This window comes from Zingiber officinale, chromosome 6B (assembly GCF_018446385.1).
Source record: "Zingiber officinale cultivar Zhangliang chromosome 6B, Zo_v1.1, whole genome shotgun sequence".
Taxonomy (NCBI): Eukaryota; Viridiplantae; Streptophyta; class Magnoliopsida; order Zingiberales; family Zingiberaceae; genus Zingiber; species Zingiber officinale.
In genome coordinates, this window is record NC_055996.1 from 96162725 (window position 1) to 96190606 (window position 27882).

General features: G+C 37.4%; 1 protein-coding gene across 1 annotated transcript; it reads left to right on the forward strand.

Annotated features, from left to right (window-relative positions):
- The first annotated feature begins 8357 nt into the window (after positions 1-8357).
- LOC121990448 (transcription factor bHLH25-like) lies at positions 8358-9817 on the forward strand. Its single transcript, XM_042544582.1, has 5 exons — positions 8358-8417; positions 8502-8557; positions 8655-9089; positions 9162-9500; positions 9588-9817. The coding sequence occupies exons 2-5, from the start codon at positions 8519-8521 to the stop codon at positions 9660-9662; spliced, it is 888 nt and encodes a 295-aa protein (XP_042400516.1). The 5' UTR covers positions 8358-8417; positions 8502-8518; the 3' UTR covers positions 9663-9817.
- The last annotated feature ends 18065 nt before the right edge of the window (positions 9818-27882 follow it).

Sequence of the window (27882 nt, forward strand, 5' to 3'; positions counted from 1 at the left end):
ATACAACTCAACTAGGTCAACCTTGACCTAAGGTTGCACCAACAATCTTCCTAAGTCAAACATCAAAATACAACTCGAGTCAGGTCAACTCGAGTCAGGTCAACCAGGTCAACCTTGACCTAAGGTTGCACCAACAATCGCTTCTACTGTTAGCCAGTAAACAAACAAATCTTCACAAGGAAAAGTTCAATGGGTAAAACCTACCTGTCCTATACTAGACTCAACTGTTGAATGCTATCACATACCCTGTCTCCATTCATGTGGGGGATTGTTGGATATATGTGAATGGAGAAGAGGTGGAAAAGAAAGAGACTCTATTGTGAATGAGACTTTAGTTCAACATTAGGAGTTTCAAGACATATTGGTTGATTTATATTGTTCACATGCATGTATGATATGAACAAATATATGGAGAGATGCTCTCTCTCACGCATGGGTGCGCAGGAGTGTAAATCCATGGCCCAGATTGCACTGTACCAAGTTAACTGGTGTATGAGCATGACCTGTGCACGTTGAATATCAGATAGATCGAGGCAAAATTTGCCCAAACAAATGAACCAACGTTTTGTCATCTAAATTTCTTTTTGCTCATAAGTATAGCAAAAACATTAATATGAAGTTAATAGTGGTTCTTTAACGTTTCAATATTAATGATGATTTCATAGCATCTCAGCATTAATGATAATATTAAAATCATTAATGATGATTTTATAACGTCTCAACATTAATGATGATATTAAACTCATTAATGACAACATTAAATGACCATAATTTGGTCATTCATTGTAGGTAAGGTGAGAGCTCCTATATAAGGAGACTGGATCTTGAGCAAAGTGAAGATAAGCAGAAGATATGTGAAAGTGAAAGCAAGAGCAATAGCAAAATAATTCATCTACCTTCGTTCCCCGATTCTTTCCTGTTAATCGTGCATCCGTTAGGCTGAACTACTCGTAATAGCACTCATGTGCATTCTTAGTTCGCCATGAACAACCAATGCTTGGTTGTGTCATTAAACCACACCATTAAATAAGGAAATATGAAAGGTCATCCAGAAATGTATAAAAAGGGTCTACAGGTATAAGGAACAAGAAAAGAAAAAACATTTCGGAGTTCTACGATTCTCTACTTTCTTACTCTCTTCCCCTGTTCTAACTTGAGCGTCTGAAGACCAACACCAGGGACCCCTTTCCTGGTCTTGGTTTTGTTTTGCATGATCATCGAAGTCTTCTTCCTGTCAGTGGTCACCCTATTCCCGGCTTTCCAACTTCCTTCATTCGGACAGGATCAATTGGAAAACCATAGTCGTTAAATTTTAGACCCAAAAAACACCGTTTAAGTCATTATAAGAGCCTCCAAAAATCTTTTTATTATTTTTAATAATTTTTATTTTTATAGTATTTAGGATATTTGTATTTCTGATATTTATGAGTTAAAATTTGTGCGTCCTATTTTGTTATTTTTTTTATTAGAATTTCTGTTAAAAAAATTATTTTCTAGTACGATTTCTTTTCTTTCTAAAATTGAGGTTCATATATTAAAATTTCTTTCTTTCTTTAGTCTTAAGTTAGAGTATATATAAATACCTATTTAACTTAGGTTAGAGTATGTATAAATACCTATTTAACTGTTTAAGAATTCAACCTCTACTATTAACAAATTTTTTTTTTCTTTGGTAAATAGTGAGTTTCACTTACTTCTCTTATCTCCTTGTTTGTTTGTTTTTTTTTTTTTTTTTTTCAATTCTTCGCTTTCATTAGACAGTAGGATAATTACTATTTTACCCGACAGATGGAATAACATTGTCTCCCAAAATGCAAAGACATTTATTTTTAAATTTTTTAGAATAATAGTACTCCAAATCCCATGAACAATCAAACCCTTCACGTTTCAAAACTCACTCACTAACAGAAAAAACAATGATTAATAGCCAAGAAAGGAAAGGAATGCAATTTATACTAAGATCTTCTAAGTACAAAATGAAATGAATGTAGCCTCTTTATAGTGATGAGGAGGCATTTACTAAGAGTTGAAGCACAATGGTGTCCGCTCATATTATTAGACTACGGTACAATTGTAGGGTATCTATGTAGTCTCTCAAATACTCATGATTCTCAATTACAATACATTATATGATATTTTTTTTAATGGGATGATAAACATGAGATATTGAATTAGTGGGTTGTCTTGTTAAGAGTACTTTTGAATTTATCACGATGATTAGTTGAAATTTTTTATAAAATCAAGTTGATACCTTAGAATTAATTTATCCAAAAAATTGAATATATGATGTTAATTAAAAAATAACGATGTCCACTCACGAAGAGACAATATTTTAATTTTAATTTTAATATCCACCATCATTTAAAATTAGTTTGGATTGGTCGGACACATAGGGGAAAAATTGGCTTGCCCTTTGATGTCCTTGTGTGGAGAGGGCGATGCCGAAGAAGAGAACAAAAGGGATGTGGAAGGACTATAGTCGGTTGCAATTGGGCGTCAAGTGTAACGAATGAGGATGTGACGTTGATGATTGAGTTGGGTGGCACGAGAAAGGCCAAGGTAGTGGCGCCACATGGTAAGGTGGATGAGAAGGTCTGGCTGAGAGAGGAGAAAACATTAATGAGAGAGAATGGAAGAGAATTTACACTAATTCAATCCTATCTATCCCAAATAGGAATTTATTTTGACCCTAAACTGATAAAATAAGTCCTAATCAATCGGTTTAAATTCACATTATTTCAATCGCCATGTTTATATTACCAAATTTTATATATTTTTTAACATGGAACTCCTAACAATATTTCATTCGTTCCTCGAATGAAGGATCATCATTATTTTCATACGAGTCTTCCTTCAAAATTACTCTTGTTTGCTCTAAATCTCCCCTCAAGTATTTGGTCATTATTGACCGCTCCAGACCTCCCTCAAGTGTTCGGTTACTATTGACCTGCTTTGGTCATTTGAGACTTTTTTACCACTTAGATTTTACTCCTTAGGTTTTTTTTGCTAAACATTCAGTTATCGTTGATCTATTTGGACTTTTCACCACCTAAAATTCACTTCTTAGAATTTTCGTCAAATATCTAGTCACCCTTAATTTACTTCTTGACCTTTTTACTTAAAGTTCATTTTTTAAGAGTATAGTTTTGATACTAATTATTAGGATCAAAATAATTCATATATTTTTATAATAATATTATATTATTTATTTTAAGTCTAAACCTTTATAAATTTATTTTTTTGATTCTATCACGGTCTCGTACCCATAACGATATCTTTTATATTTTTAAATGTATAATTTTTTTCCATTATTTTGAACTCCCAGCAAATTCAACCTGAATTACACGTTTTTTCTTCAAAATGTATAGTTTTTGAAATATTACAAAACAATTTCATTAAATAATTTTTATACTATTTCATTACAAAAGATTTCAACTCACGTTTAATACGATTATGAAAAAAACGTACAAGTTGGATGGTAAAATTTCATGGTTATTGACCAATAGCCTTTTATTTTTTTAATAAAATATTGAATAAAAAAAGAATTAATTATGATTCAAATAATTGATATTGATAAAGGATGATAAATTGTACTGCAAGTATTCACAAATGTTAGTGGATCGTCAAATCAAATCTACTTAGAAAATATATCTAAAAACTAAAATTTGCAAAGTATAAATATTGCTTAGGAAATCTCAATAAAGGAATTTAAGTTTATAAAATAAAAAATATTTACAAAGTGTATCTCACCAAAGGAATTTTAAAAATTCATGAAATTCAGATTCCTCAGTTTATTTTTTTTTTTATGTTGTAAAATTAAGAGAATCTCTCGGAAGATGATTGCAAGGACTATTTGTCATAGTTTTAATTTGGATGATAGATCTTCTTGCTAGTTGGCTTTTGATCCAATTTATTTATATGGGAAAGTAAAAGTGCAACTATTTAGGCTACTTTTGAGGGGAAACTTTAGTAAAAAAACATCAAAATTTTGCAAGGCTGCACCGTAAGCATTTTCCTCTAATTAGAGATGAAAAATACCATGAAGATTTAGATATTTGGATTATCAAAAAATTATAAAAGGAAACTCTTTTTGATTTTTTTACCATATTAATTAAAATAAGAAATTAAAGTCTAATCTAATGAAGAACTCTGGTCAGTTACTGAGACACAATACAACAACAAATGAGAATATCAAGTACCTAAAATAATGAATGGTGGCTTTCCCTTTATCTTTCCAAATAGAATGAATGATAGATGGTGATTGCTAAAATAATTGGTCATGTGCTCTTTAAATAATTTGCAAATAGAAGGAGTTGGCTTCTTAACCACTTCTACTGTAATTATTGTGTTCCCCTTTGGGAAAGAAATATCAATTCTTAGGTGGCTTCTTCCTTCAATCATTTCTCACAATAGAAGCATTCAATGATTTGAGTTGCTTCGCCAGGAATTTGTTTGACTGCTCGTTTCTAGTCAATGGCAGATTTTATGATCTTATTTTGATTCAAACAACTTTTTTTTTTGGCATAAACAGCAGAACTGCAATGGAGTTCTTTAGTTTAACCTTCTGTTTTTTTCTCCCTTTCATAATCAGATAAATTGTAACTTAAAGCAATCCAAATATTTAGTAAAAGATTGGCTTCAGAGGTTTTCATCATAGAGGAAGATAAATATATCATAAACTGAAAACCTTTACTGAAGAACTCAAAAAATACTAAATTATTATTTGAAAAACTTAATTCAGGGATTTTTTTTCTTCCTCCAACAATAGTTCAGTGTATTCAAACCACCATTTTTATTTTGTTTTTTCTTGGTAGAACAAACCAACAACTTCTTGTTGTATGCTATTAGAAAGATTGGCATGAGTTTAGGAAGTGAAAATGAAAGAGGAAACTATTAGATGGATCATCCAACACTGCTTCCTAACATTACAGATTTGAGAAATAAGTCCTATAGAAAATATGTTAACTTCTTCCCTTGTACAAAACTACAGTTCGACCAGTCCAATTCAGCCAGTTGAATAATTTTCACCTAGTGTAGACAAGGTTTCCACTAAATCTCTCTATTGATCAGCATCGAAATTGAACTCAAGCCAACTCAAACTTGATCAACTTTGACCAAAGATCGATTGCTCTAACACTCTTATAACTTGTAATAGAGTTTAACGACCAATAAGAGTTTGTTCAAAATTGTAAACGGGTTGAATGGAACATCCTTTGCTCATTGACAGTGGAAATAGTCTGTCACATGCTTGATGGCCAAGGACTGTTGAAAAGAATCCAGAAATTACGAGAGCATATTTCAAATAAGTAGCTAGGAAGATGAAGTGGGTAGATTTAGAAAGGGAACATATGAGCTTCAGTGTTGGGATTAAGATCTTGTTGAAGCTTCAGCCTATTTGCCTCTAGGTGTTTTAGAGACACTACAAGCGGTTGGTGGACAAATGCAAATGCCCTTTCTTGTCATTAAGAAGGTGGGGGAGGTACCTTGTAAGTTACAAGTATACTAAGGTAGTTTCAAATCCCCTTAGTATTCCATATGAGTTGGCTAGTTGCTACAAGAAGAGCACAACATTCCTACTAGGGTATTCCCCACTAACCAAGTTGTAATTGGAAAAGCAAAGAAGATACTAGTTGGAAGACTCTCCCAAGTAGAGTTATTGAATGAAAGTACCTTGTTCAACCGAAGGAGTTTTCTATATCAATGCAAGAAGGGAGTAGGAGAATACACTACAACAACATGAAGGCATTATTAATACATTTTAAGACCAATTGGTGAGGGGTCAACATAATCAAATGGGGAAGTATGTGATGCTGGATCGATCCAAGAGACCTCTCGAATTTTAAAGGATCATAACATTTAACTCTAAAATCAAAATGAGGATCTATTTTTTTTTTTCAATTATAGCTCTCTCAAAGATCTATATCCATTATCGGATGGAATCCGTAACAGCTAAATTTTTTATCCTAAAAATAATATAATTCTTCTTAAATTCAATACATTAAACTAGAATATAGCATATTTTCTACCAAATTGGGCATAACTCTTTTTCTACCTCAATTGGATGTAATATATATTAGATTTTTTTTTAAATAGTACTCAATTGAATGGAAAGTATACTAGATTTTCTTTAAATGATACTGAATTTAGGAGGAATTATATTAAGTAGGAAAAAAGTTGTGTTCAATTTGATAGAAAATATACTCGATTCTAGTTTAAAGTGTTGAATTTAACAGAAATTATACTCGTTTTTAGATTTTTTTTACCTAAAAAATATGAGGGATAATTTGATAGAAAATATACTCGATTCTAGTTTAAAGTACTGAATTTCAAAGAAATTATACTCATTTTTTTGACTTTTTGTACCTAAAAAATATGAGGGACAATTAGATAATGATATTTGCATGAGAGAGTTGAAACAAATAAAACTTTATATGTAGAGAGTGAGAATAATTTTTTTTAGATATGGGGACTGCATGTAAAATTAAAATTATGATTAAAGATTTTTTTCTAATTTACTATAGATATATGATGGGGAAAATATATAGTTTCCTCCTATGTAATTGTGCATCTTTTTACTTATTATATTTTGTAGTAGGCAATTAGGCCATTTGATCAAACAATTTTCACTTGACAGATGTGATGGGTGAAAAATTATGTATTAAAAAAACAAAGTCCCTAAGAAGCGAAGAATGCCATGGACGAACTAACCTACCTTAGGGGGCTAAATAGATGTCATGCTTGTGGTTGTTTGTCATATTTAGCTCATTTGGTTAACTAACTTACTTGGTTCAGGCTGATTCTCTGAACCATTTGATCCTCTTTGATAGTGTGACATCTTAATTAGTATTATACAGAGAAAAATTAAAAGGGAAGCTAGGTGCACAGATCTTTGGTGTGCAAATGATAGACCGGTGGTCCATTATATCAATTGGTTTATTTTGATGGACCCTACTTATTAAATAATTGAGGTCCATCATAATTCATCAATTAAAAATAGTGGATTATCTTCTTGTCCATAATTTACGGATTAGAGGATCCCGCCTAATGTGAGAATCCGCTTGTCCTTCCAAATTTGTCTAATAATTTATGTGTGAATTCAGGTCATTCATATCTAGAATTAGTTAAAGTGTTGGACCGAAAACTCAATTAAAAATAAATAAATAAAGGGCAATTCTAATTTTATTATTGTTAAAATGACACGGGCTGAAAAATATGAAAATAACACCTCACCCTAAGTTTTCTTTCCTAATTACCTCTCTCTGCTTAGCCGGTCCAACAATTTTGTATCACTTTTGGCCTAAAACTGTTGTGTATAAATCTTGAACTGTTATATGATAGAAATCTTATGTGGACGACGAACACATCATGTAATACGATTTGTTGTCCTTCAGGATGGTGCAGTGTGATTAAGATATAAGGTATTGGGATTGAAATTTGATATATTTGAGTATGTCTTTTTTCATATCTTGACCAACTATACTAATGGCTAGTAGTCATCCGTAATTTATCTCTTTTATATTGGCCTAGAAATAGATCGATGGGAGTAATAAGATGATCTCATAATTTATTTTACTTCATATAATCTGAGGATGAATTATAAATAACATATGAGATAAAAGTAATTTGCTACAAAAGGAATACGATTCAATAATTTATCAAACACGCAAATCAATTTAAACTCATATAATCATTTTAGTTAAAAATTACTACACGTAGCAATTTTGATTAAAATTATTACCTATTATTTTTTATCTAAAATTACCACACTAATTAATTATAATAATATTATTGGAAGAAGTGGTAGGGGAGAAGGGGGAAAGAAATCCTAGAGATAATTGGGAGATGATTGATTTAGTCCTATCAAATTTTAATCCCATGAAATTTTTTTATTAATCATCCGATAAATCAGAAAAATATAGATGAGCCACGGTAAATGGCCCAACACTAATTAGAGCATGTTTTGAATATTAAGTGCTCTAAAATACTCTATTATATAAATAAAAATCTCCAATAATCAAAGTCAATGTAATAATTTAAAAAGCTTACATTTCTTAAACCCTGGAATAATTAGTCTAAGTGTACTCTGCTAATGAAACATACACGACCAAATAAACTGTCACAACAACATTTCATTTCTGGTCATTGTGGTCCCCACCTGCTAGATTTTCACTTCGTGCTCCGTTCCAAAGCAACAGCTCCACAAATCCACCACCGATGGTAAAACACTTTGACTACCAATCATCTGTATCTATTAACAGGAGTTCTATTAATTAAAAGGGATTAATGACCAGTCCCAGTGAAACAGAGAAAGGATTCTGAAAGCTTATAAGATGAACCAAGGCAAACAATCAAACCTCATGCATCAACAAGACGAAGAGTTTCTCGGAGAAAGATACACTAGGCTTTTTAACTTTCTGGTATGAACTTGTATCTGTTCCTTCAAAACTTTGGTTTCATCTCTAAAGTAATCGGCCACCTTTGCTGCCTTCTGCAATCCGCAGAACAAAGTCGAATCAGCATGGAAGCAGCAGCTGCAGCAGGGTGGAACTCTCATGCGGTGAGCTAGGGGATCATCAAATTTTGAAAAACCGCAAGGCATCTACAAGAATTATAATTATAATTATAATTATAATCCCCTTTTTGGCGATTGATAGGGAGTGGAAGGAGACGTGTTCGATCAATGGGAGGTGATGGAGCAGCTCACTGCACAGCAAATTGCAGACCTGCACCAATCTGTCTCCTCAGAGAACCACCATTCCCTGATGTCCCCGGAGCCAGCGAACTCTCTCAACGCCAGATTAAGTACCTCCTCCCCGAGCATCCTTTCTTTCGGCAAACCTGAGAATCATGACAGCTTTGTTGGGGCGGCGAGTCCAAAGAAAGAGATGGATGTTCTGGCACAGTACGGGTCCAAGAGGCACTTTGAGACCATGTTCGGGCAGCAGCATCAGGCATCCAACTTCGGAGTGAACGTGGTGAAGAAGCCGAGCTACAGCAACAAAGAGCACATCATCGCCGAGAGGAAGAGGAGGGAGAAGCTTAATCAGAGATTCATAGCCTTGGCAGCTATAGTTCCAGGCCTCAAGAAGGTTCGTTCCATTTCTCCAGTACCACATTGCAGTCTGAATCTCCAAATTCTAAGTAGGAACAATTTCTTGTAGACGGACAAGGCCTCTGTTCTCAGCGATACCATCAAGCACTTGAAACAACTCCAAGAGAAGGTGAGTTTCCTCGAAGACCAAACCGCGAAGAAGACCATTGAGTCGGCTGTTTGGGTCAAGAAAGCTCATCTACGTCACGATGATGGCATCTCCGAATTGCTTCCGAAGATCGAAGCCAAGATGTTCGAGAACACCGTCCTCGTAAAGATTCATTGCGAGAAGCACAAAGGTGTGGTAGTGAAAGCGCTTTCGGAGATCGAAAAGATCCATCTATCCGTCGTCAACACTAGCGTCATACTTTTCACAAGTTCTTCCCTTGATATTACCGTGATGGCTCAGGTTAGGAACAATTTGCGACAAAGGAATTCAATTGTCTCTGCTTAATTAACCCATCTGATCGGTGCTTGCTTGGGTGGTGGCCAACAGATGGAAGAGGGGTTCCACATAACTGCAAAGGATGTTGTGAAGAAGCTGAGTTCTGCTTTCAGACAGCCCCTTTGAAAGCACTTGTTGCAGGAAAGATGAGCGATCATCTATAAAAAGGCCATATGATTTCCACATCCATTTTCTTGTTGCAATTTTTCTATGGTTGCATGTTCAAGTTCTTGCTGAAACACCAGAATCACTATAATTTTGAGGGATGTTCTTGGAGTTTTATTGCCTCCCTTGACTCTCTTTTGGTTCGCATCCAAATGCTTGATGGTTGAAGAAGAGAATGTTCATAGTCAAATAAGAAATGGGTGTTTACTAATCAAAAGGCCTTGTTTAAAAGTATACAAATATACTTTAAGTTCTCTATCTATATGTACAATTAGATTAATTTCGAAATTACGAACACAGAGAGTGTAAATTTCATAAAATTAGAAAATTGTTAGTTCTCGCTTAATGTTCAGATTTTATGTTTTCTTTTGGTTCTTTTATGCCAAAACTAAAAAAGCTAGATTGAGATACAACCTTCTTATTTCAGTAATTTTTTTCTTTTAAAAAATAGGAATATGATCATATATTTTTATTGTATTTGGTAACATTTTTATAATACCAAAGTGAAATTAGCTCTTGGACTTTGAATGAAGATGTTTTTGATGAACATCCAAAGAACAATTAACATTTAATAATCTTGGGTTGAGTGGAAAAATCAAATCTCGGAATTATGTTTGTTCCCCTCATTAATTAACTCGGGACCCTCCTACAATATGTATGATTGTAAATAAATTGAATGTTCATAAATAAATTTGGTATTTGACTTAATAAGAACTTATTTATGATAGTTCAATACACACAACACAAGATCAATTAAATCAACATATCTAAACAACTCATTAAATTAAATGAAAAAGTTTAAATACATATGTGCTCAACTCGTTAATATTTATGAATAATATTCATGAACATTATTTATGAATAAAATTATTATCAACATGCTAAATAAACAAAGAAACTTTAACAAATAAGTTTGTATTATTATGCTCAATAGCCAATTAAAAAGTTTAAAATATAAAAATTTCAAACAATCTTAAATTGAAAGGTCAATAACATCTAAACAAATCAAGTTCAAGTTAAACTTAATCAAGCTCAAGCTTATAAAAAGAAATAAAGTCAAGTTTAAATAATCATTTTAATATCTTAATTTATTTTAAATTCGATTATCTTATTAAATAAATTTGAACAGTATAAAATTTAATTTAGTAATCTCGTTTAGGGATGACAATGGGTATGATTTTATATCCTCTGTATCCATCCCTATTTGTTATATCCATACTCATATTTGTTCTCATACTCATTGGGTATTTAACTTTCATATCCATCCATATACTCGTCAGAGGATCAAGTGTCTATATCCTACCTATCATTCTATTACTACCTACTAATTTTTAAAATAAATAAATAAATAAATTATTTCAATGTACTTTTCTGATCTTCCTCATCTTGTGCTCTTTCGATATAGTGAACATTTCTTATGGAAAAGAAGATTAGATATGTGTTGGTGATCGGATAAAGAGGTAAATTATAAATTAAACTTTTTTATGAGGTGGAAAATGGACTAAGGTTATTTCCTTTTTCAAATAAAAAAAGGATTATATATATATATATATATAAGATTTTACCATATCCGCCTTCATACCCATACCCAAATACCCAACTATTATAATCGGGTATAAAAATTTCCTATATATCCTCCTCCATTCAGGTCGGATGTTAGATTCCTTATTAGATCCGGAGAAAATTATCATCCCTAATCTCGTTCAACACCCTAACAATGTGAGATCTCGGAAAAATTTAATTAATAGGGTTATTTGAGAAATAGCCTTATAGAATTTTTTTGGAATTTTTAGAAATTTTCTGGGAATTTTTCGGATCTCGTAAGACATGTTTTGAGGGGATCAATTTCGGGTTCGGGTTAAACTTGTTTGGGATACCCGTTTAATGGAGGAAATGTTTTATTTATAAAACATTTCCCTTTTCTTTTTATTTTCCCCAAACGCCGAACTCGACCCTCCTCTCCACTGCGATTTTCTCTCCTTCCCCGATACCCTCTGCTCACGCTGCCTCTCGCTCACGGACGAATCGGCGCCGACAGAAACGGAGCTCCGGCGATCTTCCTCTGCCGGCATCGACGCCTAGTAAGCCCAGATCTAGCCAAGGCCCTTCTCGTTCTAGCTCTGATCTCTTCTCCTCGCCACTGGTTCTCTCACGGGGACGAGCCGACGCTATTGAATCGAGCCCGATCCATTCGATCGCCGGAATGAAGAGGCAATTAGGGCTTCGAGGCTAGCTTCGATTTCTTCTTCTCTGGATGTTCTCCGATCTGTGCCCTAGCACGGTCTACGGTTCCCTCTGCCCTTGATCGATCGCCGGTGCAGATTAGGGCTCGGAGCACAGAGGTGAGGAAATATCTTCGACTATCTTCTTCTTTTTTTCCGTGTGCAATTGTGCCCTAGATCCTTCATCAGCTTCGATCAGTCATCGCGATGACAAGCCGTGCCACCAAATCGTTGCGTGGAGATGCCTTAGGGCGTTGAGGGTAGGCAATCGAATCTGCTTTCTCGCTGTGGTTGTGTTCTTGTTGCAATCCATGCCCTAGATCCATCATCAGTGCTTTGCTTGGTCCAAGTTGTTGGCATTTGGTAAGTTTTGGATAGGTAAGGTTGCTACTGGATTTTTGGTAATAAATAACTTTATGGTTGTTTCTCTGATCCTCTTTTGTCTAGGCAATGCGGAGGTTCCCAACAAGAGTAGTTGTGTTCTTCCGAGGAATTTCAGCAGTTACGATCCCTAGCTGTGGATAAGCAGTGGCTATAAGCAGACGTAAGGTCAGTGTGTACGCTTTCTAGTGGTGATTTGTGTATCTCATTACGGTATTGTGTTGATTGGGTGTTTCCTTTTTGGATCCGGGCAATGAAGAGGTGTTCGACAAGAGTTGTGGTGTTTCCAGCAGCAGCTACATCATACCGGCAGCAACCTTTTCGGCTGTGAATTTGGGTAAGATGATTTGATTGATTAGGCTTATTGTAAATCCTAATTCAAATAGATTTGTTCGAATCGATTGAGGAGTTAGATGATCCAATTAGGGTTTATAATTGGATCTGGATTTTCGTTAGCTTCTCGAGGATTTGATTTAGCTAATTTATTTATATGTAATTAACTAAATCTGGATACTATGTGTCACAGGACTTTGACGCGAGACGAGCATCTCGACGTTGGATTTGATTGGATTGGACCTGCTATTTGGAGGCGGGTACCTCTTGACTTATCTTTTATGATATTGTCATTGGATATGTATAGTATTTTATAACTACATGCAATGAACATGTTTGCCTTTGGTATGTCACTGTTTGATATCCATAGCATGTTAGGTTTGTCACCTATGATGTATCCGTAATTATATCTCGTGATTTGTTGTCATGATTATCTTGTTACTATGAGTATCTTAGTTTCTAGAGTGACATACCATGCTTACTGAGGTTAGGACTAGGATTTGGATTATTGTTTCTGGCCTGTGTATCTAGATTATCTGATACTTAGGTTTTTGGGCCATATCAGATTTGTGTACCTCTATTTGTGTATCATATATGATTCGGGTGTTTAGACCCTGATTCTTTGATTTGTGTATATTGTTGGTACATATGCTATGGAAGAGGGATATGATTTGGGTCTAGGTTGTTATACCTTAGAGGACTTGTATACCCTAGATCCGTGGATTTGACTTACTGATACTGTGGTACCCATATTATGTATATATGGATTTTTTCTATGCTGATCAGGATATTCCATACTTATTATGTTCAGGACATAGGATTTTTGATATTTTATCTGACCTGTGTACTCTAGATCTTGGTATGTGACCATCGCTTTTACAGTACCCATTTTGTATGTATGGATATGGTTATGTTGATCAGTTTTTGCCATGCTTAGTGTCATGCATCATGATTGCATCTTTGCGATAGTCGACTCCATTGTTGTTGAGCACATCGCCATTACATGGATTCGCACACACCACCACTCATGGGTTAGTGGTCGATTCGGGTGTGTGTTGCAGCAGGGACTTTGTTTGGCTACGTTGGTCCGCTCATGGGTAGTGTGACACAACGTGTTAGCCGGTAGGGATTCCTCCCGTCATCGTGTACTGGGAGTTGAGAGCATTGAGCTCCCCATTTATGATTTGGGGTCACAGGGACAGAGTACTCGACAAGATCCGTCCACTCGGTCCACTCATCGGGCGGTGACAGAGTGTACTGGTTGTCACACCTACCCACTCGGTCTCGCCATTTGTGTGTGAGATGATCGATCGGGGTGACCAAGACGCATCATTGACATCATATGCATTTATTTCTTGTGATTGTGTTTCCTGCATTTGGTTGGATGCATATGTTTGACATGCATCCAGGATTTAGGACTTGGTTTGATGACCCTTTTGTTTGGATAGGAGTTCTGGTGAGTACTGCTTCCTTAGTTACCTTCGGTTTTGCATCTTTCCTAGATATATGATTAGGAAGCTGTATTCCATGTTTATTGCTATTAGATATATCTTACTAGGCATGTCTATTGGTATTCGCTGAGTTGTTGAACTCACCCCCGTGGACTCTATATTTTTCAGGTACCAGGTTATTTATGGTGTCGCTTGGAGCATCCTGTCTGCTGGTCCCCACGTCACATCAGAAGACTTATCGATTTCACGTATGTTTTGTTTGTTTATGTATCAGTTTGTTTAGCTCTGTACTCCGGTTTTGTTTTTGGAGTGTTGATGTCGTTATGTGGTATTTTGTATTTGTTGTTGGTTGTGTAAGCCTAGCCGGCTAGCAGTTTTGTGTTTTGATTTTGGTACAGCCGAGTGGGCTGCTTTATTTTTTTTACTGCGTGGTTGTGTCAGCCAGAGGCTGAATTTGATATTAACTGCGTGGTGTTTGTTTTCTTTTATTGTTGTTATTCCAGCCGCATGTGGCTGAGGTATATAGTGCTTGTAGAAAAGTTTCAGATTGTCCGCCGTACAGGGGAGATGTTGCCGAAATTTCTTCGGACAGAGACTCCTCTGGGGCGTGACAAACAACATGCAATCTCCTAAGGCACATGTTTTTATTCTTTTTAGACTAACTGACCTATGTTTTTTTAAAGTAATTTTACTAAACTATTTAAAGTATTGTATCACTTTTTTCGTAAAATTCGATCCCAATTAGTAGGGTTGTAAACGAGCTGAGCCGAGCTGAGCTGAACCGAATTGAACCGATCTTTGGGGTGTTCAAGTTTGTTTGATAAGGTAACTAAACTGAGTATAGACGAGCTTAAAATGAACTAAACTTTTGAAATGATTGTTCAACCTTGGCTTGCTTTATATTTTATGAGCTTGAGCTTATTTGAAACTTGGCTTGACTTGGTTCGTTCAGATGTTATCGAGCTCTCAATTCAAATTTGGCTTGAGCTTGGTTCGAGTTTGGTTAGTTTAAATGCTATCGAGCTCTCAATCAAAGCTTATTTGATTGTTTGAAAATTTTAGTTAGCTTATTGATTATTGAGTTTGATAATTTAAACTTATTTATTTATTTTATTTTATTATTTATTTAGTATATTGATAAGAGTTTTATTAATGAATATGGTTCATGAACACTGTTCAAGAATGTTGTTCACGAATGTTATTCAGAATGTTAACGAGTTGAACATGTTAGGATCTCTTCGTACGGCTAGAGAGGGGGGGTGTGAATAGCCGACCCCAATTGCTCGCGTTTCTTTCTACAAACTAGGGTTAGCGCAGCGGAAACTAAATGCAGAAAGAAAACAGGAGAAGAAATCAAACCTCTACGCAAGGATGTAACGAGGTTCGGAGATGAAACTCCTACTCCTCGGCGTGTCCGTAAGGTAGACGAAGCCTATCAATCCGTCGGTGGATGAGTCTCCGGAAAATCGGCTAAATCAAACTCCTTGTGGGTGGAGAAACCTCGCCACAATCACTTGCAACAGCAAGCTAAGAGTACAAGAGAATAGCAAGAACAAAATACAACAGGAATGTAAACACAGTAGCTTGCCTTCTCGTCGACTGGGGTCCCGGATGAAGTAGCAACTTCACGGACAGATGCAACAAGCAACTCAGCAGCAGCTAATCCAGTCGTGGAATGAAGCTCACGCGAAGCTTCGACAAGGAGGAGCTCAACAAAGCTCAAGCACAACAGCACTTCGCAACAGGAAGGAAGAAGAAGAAGTAGTCGTGCAGTAGCAGCCCTCGACCCCTTTATACCTGCGAAGAAGACAGCGAAGAAACTAGCCGTTGCGTCGCAACGCTAGAACCTGATCGATCGGGCCGTCGGCCTAAGCGCATAAAGCTTTTGTCACCGATCGGTCCCGGACCGATCGGTGTCGCGATCAAGCCACGATCGGTCTTGCCACCGATCGAGCCATGGGTGGATCGGTCGCAGACCGATCCAGGCCTTCTTCTCGCGAGGTTGCGTTGCCTCGATCGGTCTCGGCCGATCGATTATCGATGAGCCATCGATCGATTCGATCGGTCACCACCGATCGTGGCAAACGCAGATATCCGGATCGGTCACCGCACCGATCCAAACTTCTCACCCTAGACCTAAGGCTTCCACACCAACATTCGGTCAACCTTGACTGTTGGTACATCATTCTAGCATCCGGTCACTCCCTTGACCGGCTAGCACTTCCGCTAATTGTCCGGTCAATCCTTTTGACCCACTTAGACTTCTCCACACCGGATGTCCGATCACCCTTGATCCATCTGGATTTTTCCTGTGCCTGGCACTCACCAGGACTTTCCACACCGCCTAACATCCCAGTTAGTCTCACTGCTCGGCTTCACTCACGGGACTTTCCAACTGCCTAACATCCGGTTAGGACTTTCCCATTGCCTAACATCCCGTTAGGACTTTTCCACCGCCTGGCTTCACTCACCGGGACTTTCTACACCGCCTAACATCCCGATTAGGACTTTCTTTGGCTTCACTCACGGGACTTTCCAACCGCCTAACATCCCAGTTAGGACTTTCCCTCGTGCCAAGCTCCTGCTTGGACTTCTCCGTGCCAAGTCTCCATACTTGGACTTTTCCAGCAAGTCTCCATACTTGGACTTTTCCGTGCCAAGTCTCCATACTTGGACTTTTCGCCAAGCTCCCTTGGACTTTTCCAGCCAAGTCTCCATACTTGGACTTTTCCAGTGCCAAGCTCCCTGCTTGGACTTTTCCGTTGCCAAGTCTCCATACTTGGACTTTTTCCCGAATCAGGTCAACCAGGTCAACCTTGACCTACGGTTGCACCAATAATCTCCCAAACATCTATTCTTGTCCCATATCAAGAATACAACTCTTCCACGAGTGTCAAACATCAAAATACAACTCAACTAGGTCAACCTTGACCTAAGGTTGCACCAACAATCTTCCTAAGTCAAACATCAAAATACAACTCGAGTCAGGTCAACTCGAGTCAGGTCAACCAGGTCAACCTTGACCTAAGGTTGCACCAACAGAACACATATATGTTCAAGTTTGTTTTTTTTATTTAATGAGTTGTTCAAGTTTGTTTGTTTAATTAATCTTATGTATATTGAACAAACATAAATAAGCTCTTACCAAGTCAAACATTAAACTTTTTCACAAACGCTTAGTTCACTTACAACCCTACCAATTAAGCATCTCTAATGCAAACTTTTTTGTGAGGTTCTTAATTTTCTTGATTTTTTTGTGATGATGTGTCAACAAAAATAAAGAGCTAATTTCGAACCCAATTTCTTAATCACTTTTTTTTCATGAGGGATAAAAAACGAAAGTAAAAAAAAAAAACCTCTCACCATTAGAGATTCTCAAAGTTGATTACCTTCAACTTAGACATTTTTTATCGTCCATTCTAAATTATATAAAAGAAGATAAATTATAAAATTAGTTTATAGTTGATCGATCGCTAAATTAGCTTCGATGACATTAAATGTGGGGTAATCAACCCTGTAATGTAATCAGGATTACATTATAAGGTTGATTATTTTGTTTGGTATAATTCTAAACTTGTAATGTAATGTAATCTGGATTACAAAAGGTTATTATCTTTTCTTATCTAAATTACAAACCTAACAGCATGTAATCTGATTACATTACAACCCAAAAAATTTTAATACCAAATCTAACCCTAATCTCATCTCATCAAACTAATTCCTCAACAAAATTACCGACACAACTCTCCCTCGCCTCACGCATCCCTCGCCTCACGCACTCATCTCAGCACCTCCATCAGCAACTCTGACACCACCTCTCCCTCACCTCGTGCATCCCTTGCCTCGCGCTTCCCTTGCCTCACGCACTCATCCCAACGCCTCCATTAGCAACGATGCCGACACCACCTCTCCCTTGCCTCATGCACTCATCCTAGTGCCTCCATCAGCATCAGCGCCGACACCACCTCCATCCAACCCCTCTATGTGCATCGACGTTGACACCAGCATCGACACCGACACCGACACCACCCTTGTCTCTGCTTCCCATTAAAGTCTGTCCAAGGCTTTGATCCACTGCTGCCTCCATCAACATCGGAATATCTACATCTGTAAGTTCATAGCCATCACTATTCTGCTTAAAGACAGCATAAACCTCGTTTATTTCATATACCAGACTATGAAGAGAATATTTTCTAACATCTTCTAAAGTACTGTTTGAACTTATATCATCCCACGTCTCGCCATCTGTATATGATCTATACGTAACATTACAAGGTATAAATAGAATGTTGTATTATTTTCTCATAATTTTTTGTATATACTATACTCAGAAATGGTATAATAATAGTTGCAACCATTACTCCCACTTTTTTCGATTATCGCTTTATATATTATCTATATCGAGTGGGTCTTTTATGCATCAACTAGTCATGTATTTTTTTTCCTCCTAAAGTAAACATGCTTTTATTTCCCCTCTAAAATATCTTGTCTTTTTCTTTTCCAGTCATGACTCATCTTAGTTTAAAGACCAGGAATATAATGAAAAAAAGAAAACTAGTTGTTGTGTTAATGAATTGATTGGAGATCTTGAATAGTGAATTGGTTTTTTTAAATGTGTTGTATTTTAGTGGAATGACGTAATAAATCTTATTGCTTGAAAAGACGATATGTGAATGATGTTTTTGCTAGGAGAGGGATGATATATAATTTAACATATGAATGTGACACTACTTGCATAACACAACTGAGAATGAATAGGAGTAGTTTTATAAAGTTGTGTTGTATGCTCGAAAGTGAATGGAGCCTGAAAGGAATAAGATATATGGAGGTAGATGAGCAAGTAGCAATGTCATTACATTTTCTAGCTCATTATGTCAAGAATAGAACTATATAATTTTGATTTAAAAGGTCTGGTGAAACAATAAGTAGACATTTTCCCCTATTTTTGAATGATGTCGTCTACAAAATATGTTTTTCGAAAATCCAGAGCTAATTGCAAAAGACTCAATAGATTGGAGATGAAAATGGTTTAAGATAATTATTATATTTGTTTTTAAAGTAATGATTTATGATTTTTTTTCTTATTTTCTTCTTGGTGTTCCTTTTAGAATTGTTTGGGAGCTTTAAATGGGACACACATTAAAGTTAGAGTACCAGTAGAGGATAGACCTAGACATCGGACAATAAATGGTGAGATTTCTACTAATGTGCTTGCTACTTGTTCCCAATATATGCAATTTACATATATATTGTTAGGATGGGAAGGTTTAGCAGCAGATAGTAAAGTACTACAAGATGCAATCACAAGGAAAAATGAATTAAAAGTCTCACATGGTTTACTAATTAATTTTTTAAAATATCCTAAATACTTTACTGTGTTTTGAGTTTTTGGTCTATTTTAATATATTTATTCAATTTATAGGATATTATTACCTTATCGATGCCGGTTACACAAACTGTGAAGGCTTTTTAGCACCATATAAGGGTCAAATATGTTAGGATCGATGATCGCGGCTAGAGAGGGGGGGTGTGAATAGCCGCCCCAAATTCTTTCGTTTCTTCCTACGATTAGGGTTAGCGCAGCGGAAATAACTAAATAGAAACGAAAGCGGAGAATAGCAAACCTCAAACTCGTCGATGTAACGAGGTTCGGAGATGAAACTCCTACTCCTCGGCGTGTCCGTAAGGTGGAGGAAGCCTTCTCTTCGACTGGATGAAGCAGCAGCTTCAAGCGACGCCTACAACAGCAGGAACCCAACCGAAAGGAAGCTCACGCGAAGCTTAGACGAGAGCTCAGCAAAGCTCTAGAGAAGAAACCAGGAAGAACTTGCAGAAGCAAGAAGAAACAGAGAGGAGGAAGAGTAAAGCAGTAGAAGCCCTCGATCTCCTTTTATAACCTGCACTGCACCTGCGAAGAACAGAAGACAGAAGACTAGCCGTTGTGAGCCAACGGATAGTTCTGGACCGATCAGGCTGAAGCCTGATCGGTCCTGGTGACCGATCAGGCCCCAATCTGATCGGTCCCCAGACCGATCAGTTCACTCACAGAAAGTTGGCTCAACTCCTCTGATCGGTCTCCAGACCGATCAGATGACTTACAGAACCCTTCTGTTTGTTATCTGATCGGTCACCAGACTGATCCAGGTTTAGAGCTCCCAGCCCTAAATCCTGCCTGGTCCTGAGAACGAGCTACCGAGCCCTCTCTGACCTAGTCAAAGTTACCGAGCTACCGAGCTACCGGGCTACCGAGCTAACGAGCTACCGAGCTACCGAGCTCTCTCCGACTTCGTCCGGAGAACGAGCTACCGAGCCCTCTCCGACTCCATCCGGTCCAGAGAACGAGCTACCGAGCCCTCTCTGACCTAGTCCGGAGAGCGAGCTGCCGAGCTACGAGCTACCGAGCTACCGAGCTACCGAGCTACCGAGCTAACGAGCTCTCTCCGACTTCGTCCGGACCAGAGAACGAGCTACCGAGCCCTCTCTGACCTAGTCCGGAGAGCGAGCTGCCGAGCTACGAGCTACCGAGCTACCGAGCCCTCTCCGACTTTCCGTGCCAAGTCTTCAACTTGGTCTTCTCCGTGCTAAGTCTCCATACTTGGACTTTTCCCGTGCCAAGCTCCCTGCTTGGACTTTTCACCAGATGTCTGGTCAACCTTGACCCATCTGGATTTCCCTTGCCTGGCTTCACTCACCAGGGCTTCCAAACTGCCTAGCTTCACTCACTAGGTCTTTCCCCTGCCTGGCTTCACTCACCAGGTCTTTCCCAACTGCCTAGCTTCACTCACCAGGACTTTCTCCAACTGCCTGGCTTCACTCACCGGGACTTTCACTTTCACCTAGCTTCACTCACTAGGGTTTTCACCTGGCTTCACTCACCAGGATTTCCTGACTGCCTGGCTTCACTCACCAGGACTTTCCGAACTGCCTGACTTCACTCACCAGGACTTTCCGAACTGCCTAACATCCCAGTTAGGACTTCCCAGTCAAGTATCCGGTCAACCTTGACCTACTTGACTCTTCTTCATCCAACCTGATCAGACCCTGATCAGTATCTCTCCGCATGGACAACTGCACCTGCATTGTCCATGTCTACATGTCTTTCTGTATTGTCAAATATCGTCAAACATAACTCGTCAAACATCAAAACACAACTCGAGTCAAGTCAACTCGAGTCTGGTCAACCAGGTCAACCTTGACCTAAGGTTGCACCAACAAAATATATCATTTAAATGAGTGGAAAGAAGGGCGAGTACCTAGAAGTCCTCAAGAGTTTTTCAATATGAAGCATTCGGCTGCTAGAAATATGATAGAGAGATGCTTTAGGCTACTTAAAATACGTTGGGCAATACTTAGAAGTCCAGCTTATTATCTGATCCAAACTCACAATTGAATTATTATGGTATGTTGCTTTCTTCACAATTTTATAAGGAGAGAAATGGCTGAAAATCTTACAGAAAGAAGGTTGGATAGTCAACCAGATGAAGTTGATGACATTTGTGAAAATATGGTGTTAACCATTGAGACTTCGAGTGAATTTAGCGATTGGCAAGATAATTTAGCCAATAACATGCTTAATGAATGGAAAATATCTAGATGAGATCATTTGTGTAATTCTTATGAATTATTAGATTTTTGTAAATGGACAAAGACCATCGTCCTTATTCTGTTTCTTTGTAATTTACATGTGACACGTCTTATGATTTTTAATTTTATGTTTTAGCTTATTTTGAGTATGAGTTACAATGTTTCAAGCTTGCATTTTCTGACAACCCATTAAGAAACACAATATGAACCAACACTGAACTATTATGTTATCTATTTTTAAGATTCTCAATAATTAAAATGGTCCATGCTAGGTCATGCCATGTAAAGCTTTGACAAATGATAAACTATATTTCTATAATTTTTTCTCATATGTATGTACATAAAAGCAGTACCAATAGTTTGCTAGCAATTGGTAATCTTTCCTCAATAGAAGGTTGGTTGCTATTTTTTTTATTTGAGCTATTAATTTTTTTTGCTATGGTGAACATGGCTTCTAATCCTTCAGGAGAATATTACAACTCAAAAAGATCAGGGAAAAACAAACATCAATGGTCTACTATAGAAGATGTTGCACTTATTGTAGAAATGCTGCAATTAAATAATGTCGGAGAGCTTAGAAACAAGAATGAGAAAGGTTTTAGTCCAGGACATGGACTAAAGCTACAACAAATGCATGAGGTTAGCTTGCCTAGACATGGAATTAAGGCAAAACTGTAGGTCCCTTGACAGTTGGCTAAGGGGGGGGGGGGGGTAAATAACCTGAAATAAAAATAAAACATTTCTCGTCTTTTCAACCTAAATTAAGAAACACTTGTATAAATAGAAACTTAATTAAAGAAAGAAAGAGATAGATCATTTATTTGGTTACAACCTAGGTGGTTGTTAATCTAAGGCAAGTAAAGTTCACTAAAAATCTCTTTCAGGCGGAGAAGCCTCTTACAGTAGTTGAAATACTCAATTACAAAGCTAAACTCAATTAGAATTAACTACAAGTGTTGTTGAATATTTCCTAGGTCCAAGAATCTTTTTATAGCCCCTGGAAAATCTTATCCGATGCTGAAATACACCTCCAACAAGGTCGAAGGCGCCTCCAGCAAGGCAAGTGAAGATAAGGTTTTATCTTTGCTAACGGTTAATTTTGTCAGTTTAAGGCACCTTCAAAGGGTTAAAGGCGTCTTCCATGGGTGGTTGAAGGCGTCTTCAACCCTCCCACAAAAAGGCACGGAGGAGCCTCCAACCATATTAAGGGCGCCTCTAGTAGCTCCACAACTCCTCGTTGGCTCTTCCGCTATGCCGATCGCCTGAGTGATTTCATCCATCCGAAATTGGGCTCAGCCGGACCCATCTTCCGACCTTCTCCTCAAGCAAGCTTCTGTTTCGGCTTCTCGTCCCTCAGAAATGCCTCATGCTTCCTTCTCGTTTGCCAATGTACTCTTCTGCAACATCTCATCCATCGGACGCACCGAGTCCGTCGACTCTCTCCCATGTCGTCCTTCTTGCTAGCTGTGTCTTTCGCTCGACTTTCTGTACTCCTAAGTTCTTGTACACTTAAATATAGGGCATCAAAATATAACAGGACCTAACTTGACTTGGTTGATACATCAAAACTACTACAGGGTACTTACAAAAACCATACATTGAATCAAGGTTAAGAACTTTCTAGAAGCTCCACATTGTTGTGCATGACATGTTATATAGAGTTGGTATCAATGGTTTTGGTTGAGATTCAGAAAAAAACTTGTTACGACTTAGAATTTCGTGTGGGATAAATATATTAAGGTAATTTATTTTATTAGTAAAATATTTTATTTTTATTTTCTTTGTTTAGTTAGTAATATAAAATTTATTTTATATACTCATAGAGATGCATAACAATTTAGATACAAGTCCTTGGCTTACTATGAGGAACTTTATGTCATCTTTGGTGGAGACAGTGCATCTGGAAAAGATGCTCAAGTTCCTGCTGATATTATGGAAGAATTAGACAAAGTTGCAGTTGAAAATGATGAAAGTATAGGCGTTAATGGGGATTATGCTTCATATGGCCAAGATTTCATATTTGGATCAAACGAAGGGATTTCTAAGCCAAAAAGGAAAAAGACTGAGAGCACTAAAGATTTGTCTCGAGTTATTAGAGAGGCGACAACTATTCTTGGGGAAGAACTTAACAATGCAAGTAACCGATTAAGTAAAGCATTGAAATATGATGAAGGCACCGAAAAAAGACTGAAAATCAATGAGGTTAACAAAGTTATCTGGGCTGACAAGAAAAATTGGTTGTGATCATGAGACTACAGATATTTTCTTCACCATACCAGATAATGAGAAAGAAGTTTTTGTGAAAACATTATTGAGTGGAGATATTTGAGATAGACTTGTAGGTTTTATTGTCATTTCTTTGGGCAAGTTAAACTTGTAATTTCCTAAACAGGCTAAACTTGGTAGTCAACTATTATTTATGCAAACTTGGTGATTAATTTTATTCGATTTAGTAAAATTTGATTTGATTTAGTTTAGTTTGATTTTGTTCCAGTGATTAAATTTAGTTTGGTTTAATTTGATCTTGTTTAAAATATATATATATATATATGTTCATTCTTAGAATTCACTTTTCATTTTCAACTTCTGGAGGTTCTATTCTATTATCTCGTTAGTGACACACTCAGGATAAGGTTCTATTCTATTATCTCGTTAGTGACACACTCAGGTATCCGTAGATGCTTATGTGACATTGAGGCATATGCTAGTTTAATTAAAGTTCTATTTTGATACTCACACGTAAAGTCAGATCATACCGTGGGAACCTATAACAATTTGCTCTGTTGCAGCCTCCTAGATGTTATATAATTGTTATTGATTATGTAATATATTGGCTAGTGTTTTAATTCATGTGAAAAGTTAGTTTTCAAACTGTATCATAAATAACTGACTTTGATGTTGAGGACATCGGTCGACAGGTAAGGGATTTTTTGTATTAGAGGAATTTGCTCATTTTCAGTTACTTTTTCCAACAATAGATATATTCAATCATATTAATTTCATAATTTCTACTTCTCTCTTATTTTCCGTTGTGATAGTTGCTCACATATGGTAGACGAATTCTAGTTACTAAGCTTTTTGCAAGGATAGATGATGTTGATAAAAAATAATTATTAATCAGACTGGGTAATATCGAGTCTAGATGATCGATCTGATTTCGTAAAAATTTTCTATCAACCATCATGATGTTAGCTAGAGCCCTAGAGTCAATCATTTGATAATTATATTTTTGGACTTGTTGTATCATATTCTATATAAATAAAGGCATTTGGTTTTTGGTTATTATACTTACTTGTATTGGTGTCAAATAAACTAAGTATAATAACGTCCTTGAGTAGAAGGTGTTGGTGCGGGTAGCACTAACGGTCTAACCCAGGTTTTGATGAATGACAAATAAGTTAAGTTAGTTGTGTTGTTGTCTGACACTTTGATCAAGTGTGCAGGAAAAGTCCAGCTAGGTCGACAGGCTGACCGGATAGCTGGCGAGAAGTCCAAGCGGGTCGACGGGCTGACCGGACGCTTGGCAAGAAGTCCAGCTAGGTCGACGGGCTGACCGGATAGCTGGCGAGAAGTCCAAGCGGGTCGACGGGCTGACCGGACGCTTGGCGAGAAGTCCAGACGGGTCGACGGGCTGACTGGACGTCTGGCAGGTAAGTGAGGTAAGTCACTGGAGGGGAGTGACTGTGAGGACGCGTTCCCGGGAAGGGGACATTAGGCGTCGATCCGGCTTAGATCCATTTCGGATGTCTAAGTCGAGATCGTGACTAGATTCCGGTCTCGGAAAGACGGAATCTAAGTCATACTCTCTTTATTTATCTGTTGAACTTTAACTGTGCTAACCATTTGTTTAACAGGATATATATTTGCCTCGGACTAACCTTGTTTTGCAGGAAAAAGGAGTCTTTCTGGAAGGGATCCGGGCTCCCGGAAGGCGAATTTTATCCAGACGACTCGTCGCTACGTGGAGCATCTTGATTTGAGCAGTTACGTCACACTCCAGGCGCCAGGAGCTTCAGAATTAACTTTGACTGAGTACTCTTCTGCTGATCTTGCTGCTCGACGTTCAAGTGCGACGTCAACAACGCTCCGACAAAAGTGCTCTTCCGGTTTTTGCTTAATTTTCTCTTTGTCGGTATTGCTTTATTATTACTAGCATCTCCTGTACTTTTTCTGTAATCATATTTCGACTTGCTAGTGATTGCCCAACGAAAGTTGTCAAGGACCACGGGCCTTCGAGTAGGAGTCGTTACAGGCTCCGAACGAAGTAAAAATATTTGTGTCTACTTTATCTTTTTCCGCTGCGTTTATACTCGTCTTTTTCGAATCGATATTCACCCCCCCTCTATCGAATCTAACGGTCCTACAAGTGGTATCAGAGCCAGGTTCCGCTCTGATTTGGTGCAACCACCAATCAGACAGGGGGTGAATTGTTGTTTTAATTAATTTTAAAAACTGGTGTTTCGTTAACTTAATATTTCACTAATCAATTTAAATTAGTTCAACACAAATTTAGATTTCTTTTTCTATCTTTTTCTTCCCGCACTACTAATCCAAGACCAAGTCTTGGGATATTTTTTGGTTATTTACCTGTGCACAGAATGTCCCAACAAGAAGGATTCAGCACAGTGCGACCTCCACTCTTCAACGGGGACGACTTCCCTTACTGGAAGAAGCGCATGGAGGTCTACCTTAAAACAGACTTCGACCAGTGGATGAGTATTACGAAACCTTACAAAATTCCAGTGGACAATGCCGGGAATCTAGTGGATCCTGAAGACTGGACAGCAGATCTCAAGAAAAAAGCATCAACAGAAAATAAAGCGATCAACACTCTACAGTGTGGATTGACAAGAGAAGAACTGAACAGAGTCGGTCCACACAAAAACGCTAAAGAGCTATGGGACAAGCTGATCAAACTGCACGAGGGAACGAGCGACGCTAAGGTAACAAAACGAGACATGCTTCTAAACAAAATCTTTAATATAAAAATGCAGGAAGGAGAAACAGCGAATCAACTACACGCGAGGATCAAGGACATCCTCAACGGGCTTCATGCAATAGGCCACCAAATGGAGAACAGAGACCTAATAAGGTACGCTTTAAACGCTTTTCCACGTAATAGTTTGTGGGCATCAATAGTGGATGCCTACAAAATTTCTAAGAATCTTTCTAACTTAAAATTAGACGAGCTGTTTTGTGAATTAGAATTACACGAACAAACTAATGCCGGAGCCGAGAAAGGTATAGCACTATTTGCAGGTTCCTCCAAAGAAAAGAAAGGCAAGCTTGAACTTGAAGAAGACTCCGACCAAGACTCCGAAGACGAAGAACACCTAGTGAACTTGGTAAGAAAAATGTTCACCAGGAAAAAGAGGAGCTTCAGCAAAAAGGATCTTCAAAAGATCAGCTCTCCCTCAGAACAAAAGAACGTGACTTGCTACGGCTGCAACAAAAAGGGACATTACAAGAACGAATGTCCAAAACTAAAGTTCGACAAACCAAAGCCAACCAAAAAGAAGGCACTCAAAGCAATGTGGGACGACTCCTCGGACGAATCGAAGGAAGAAGAGCAGAAACATCAAAGCCACCTCGCACTGATGGCCCGCGAAGCCGAAACAGATAACGAGTCGGAAGATGACGACGGGTCTGAACCCGAAACAAGCCACGAGTCCGTACCGAATGAGGTATACTTTAATTTAAACAAAATTTTTTTTAGAATTATTTCCTGTCTAAATAGTAAATTAACTAAATTAGAAAATAAAAACAAATCACTTCCTGAGGAAAATCAAAACCTCAAGGAACAATTAAAGAATTCAAATCCAACTCAAGATCTAACACTTGAGGAGGAGAATTTATCATTAAAAAATGAAATAAACAACTTAAAAGAGATGTTAGAAAAATTTACAATAAGATCAAAATTTAGATTTAATCCTAAATAATCAAAAAGCATGTTATAATAAAACCGGACTAGGATATAAGTCGAATTCAAATAAAACCTTCAAATCATTAATAACCCAATACAAGTCAACCAATCTAGCTTGGGTTCCGAAAGCGTGTCTGACCACGCAAGTAGGACTTAATCAATATTATATACCTAAAGAAAAAATATATTATATAAAATTAAATAAACCAAACCAAAATCCAAAATACAAACTTAAATCAAATTCAAAATCTAAACAGAATTATCACCAAGTTAACTATAACTATAAA

Coding starts and splice junctions, on each gene's coding strand:
- LOC121990448 (XM_042544582.1), top strand. CDS start 8,519: ATGGAAGCAGCAGCTGCAGCAGGGTGGAACTCTCATGCG. Junction 8,558..8,654: donor CAGGGTGGAACTCTCATGCG/GTGAGCTAGGGG, acceptor GGCGATTGATAG/GGAGTGGAAGGAGACGTGTT. Junction 9,090..9,161: donor TAGTTCCAGGCCTCAAGAAG/GTTCGTTCCATT, acceptor AATTTCTTGTAG/ACGGACAAGGCCTCTGTTCT.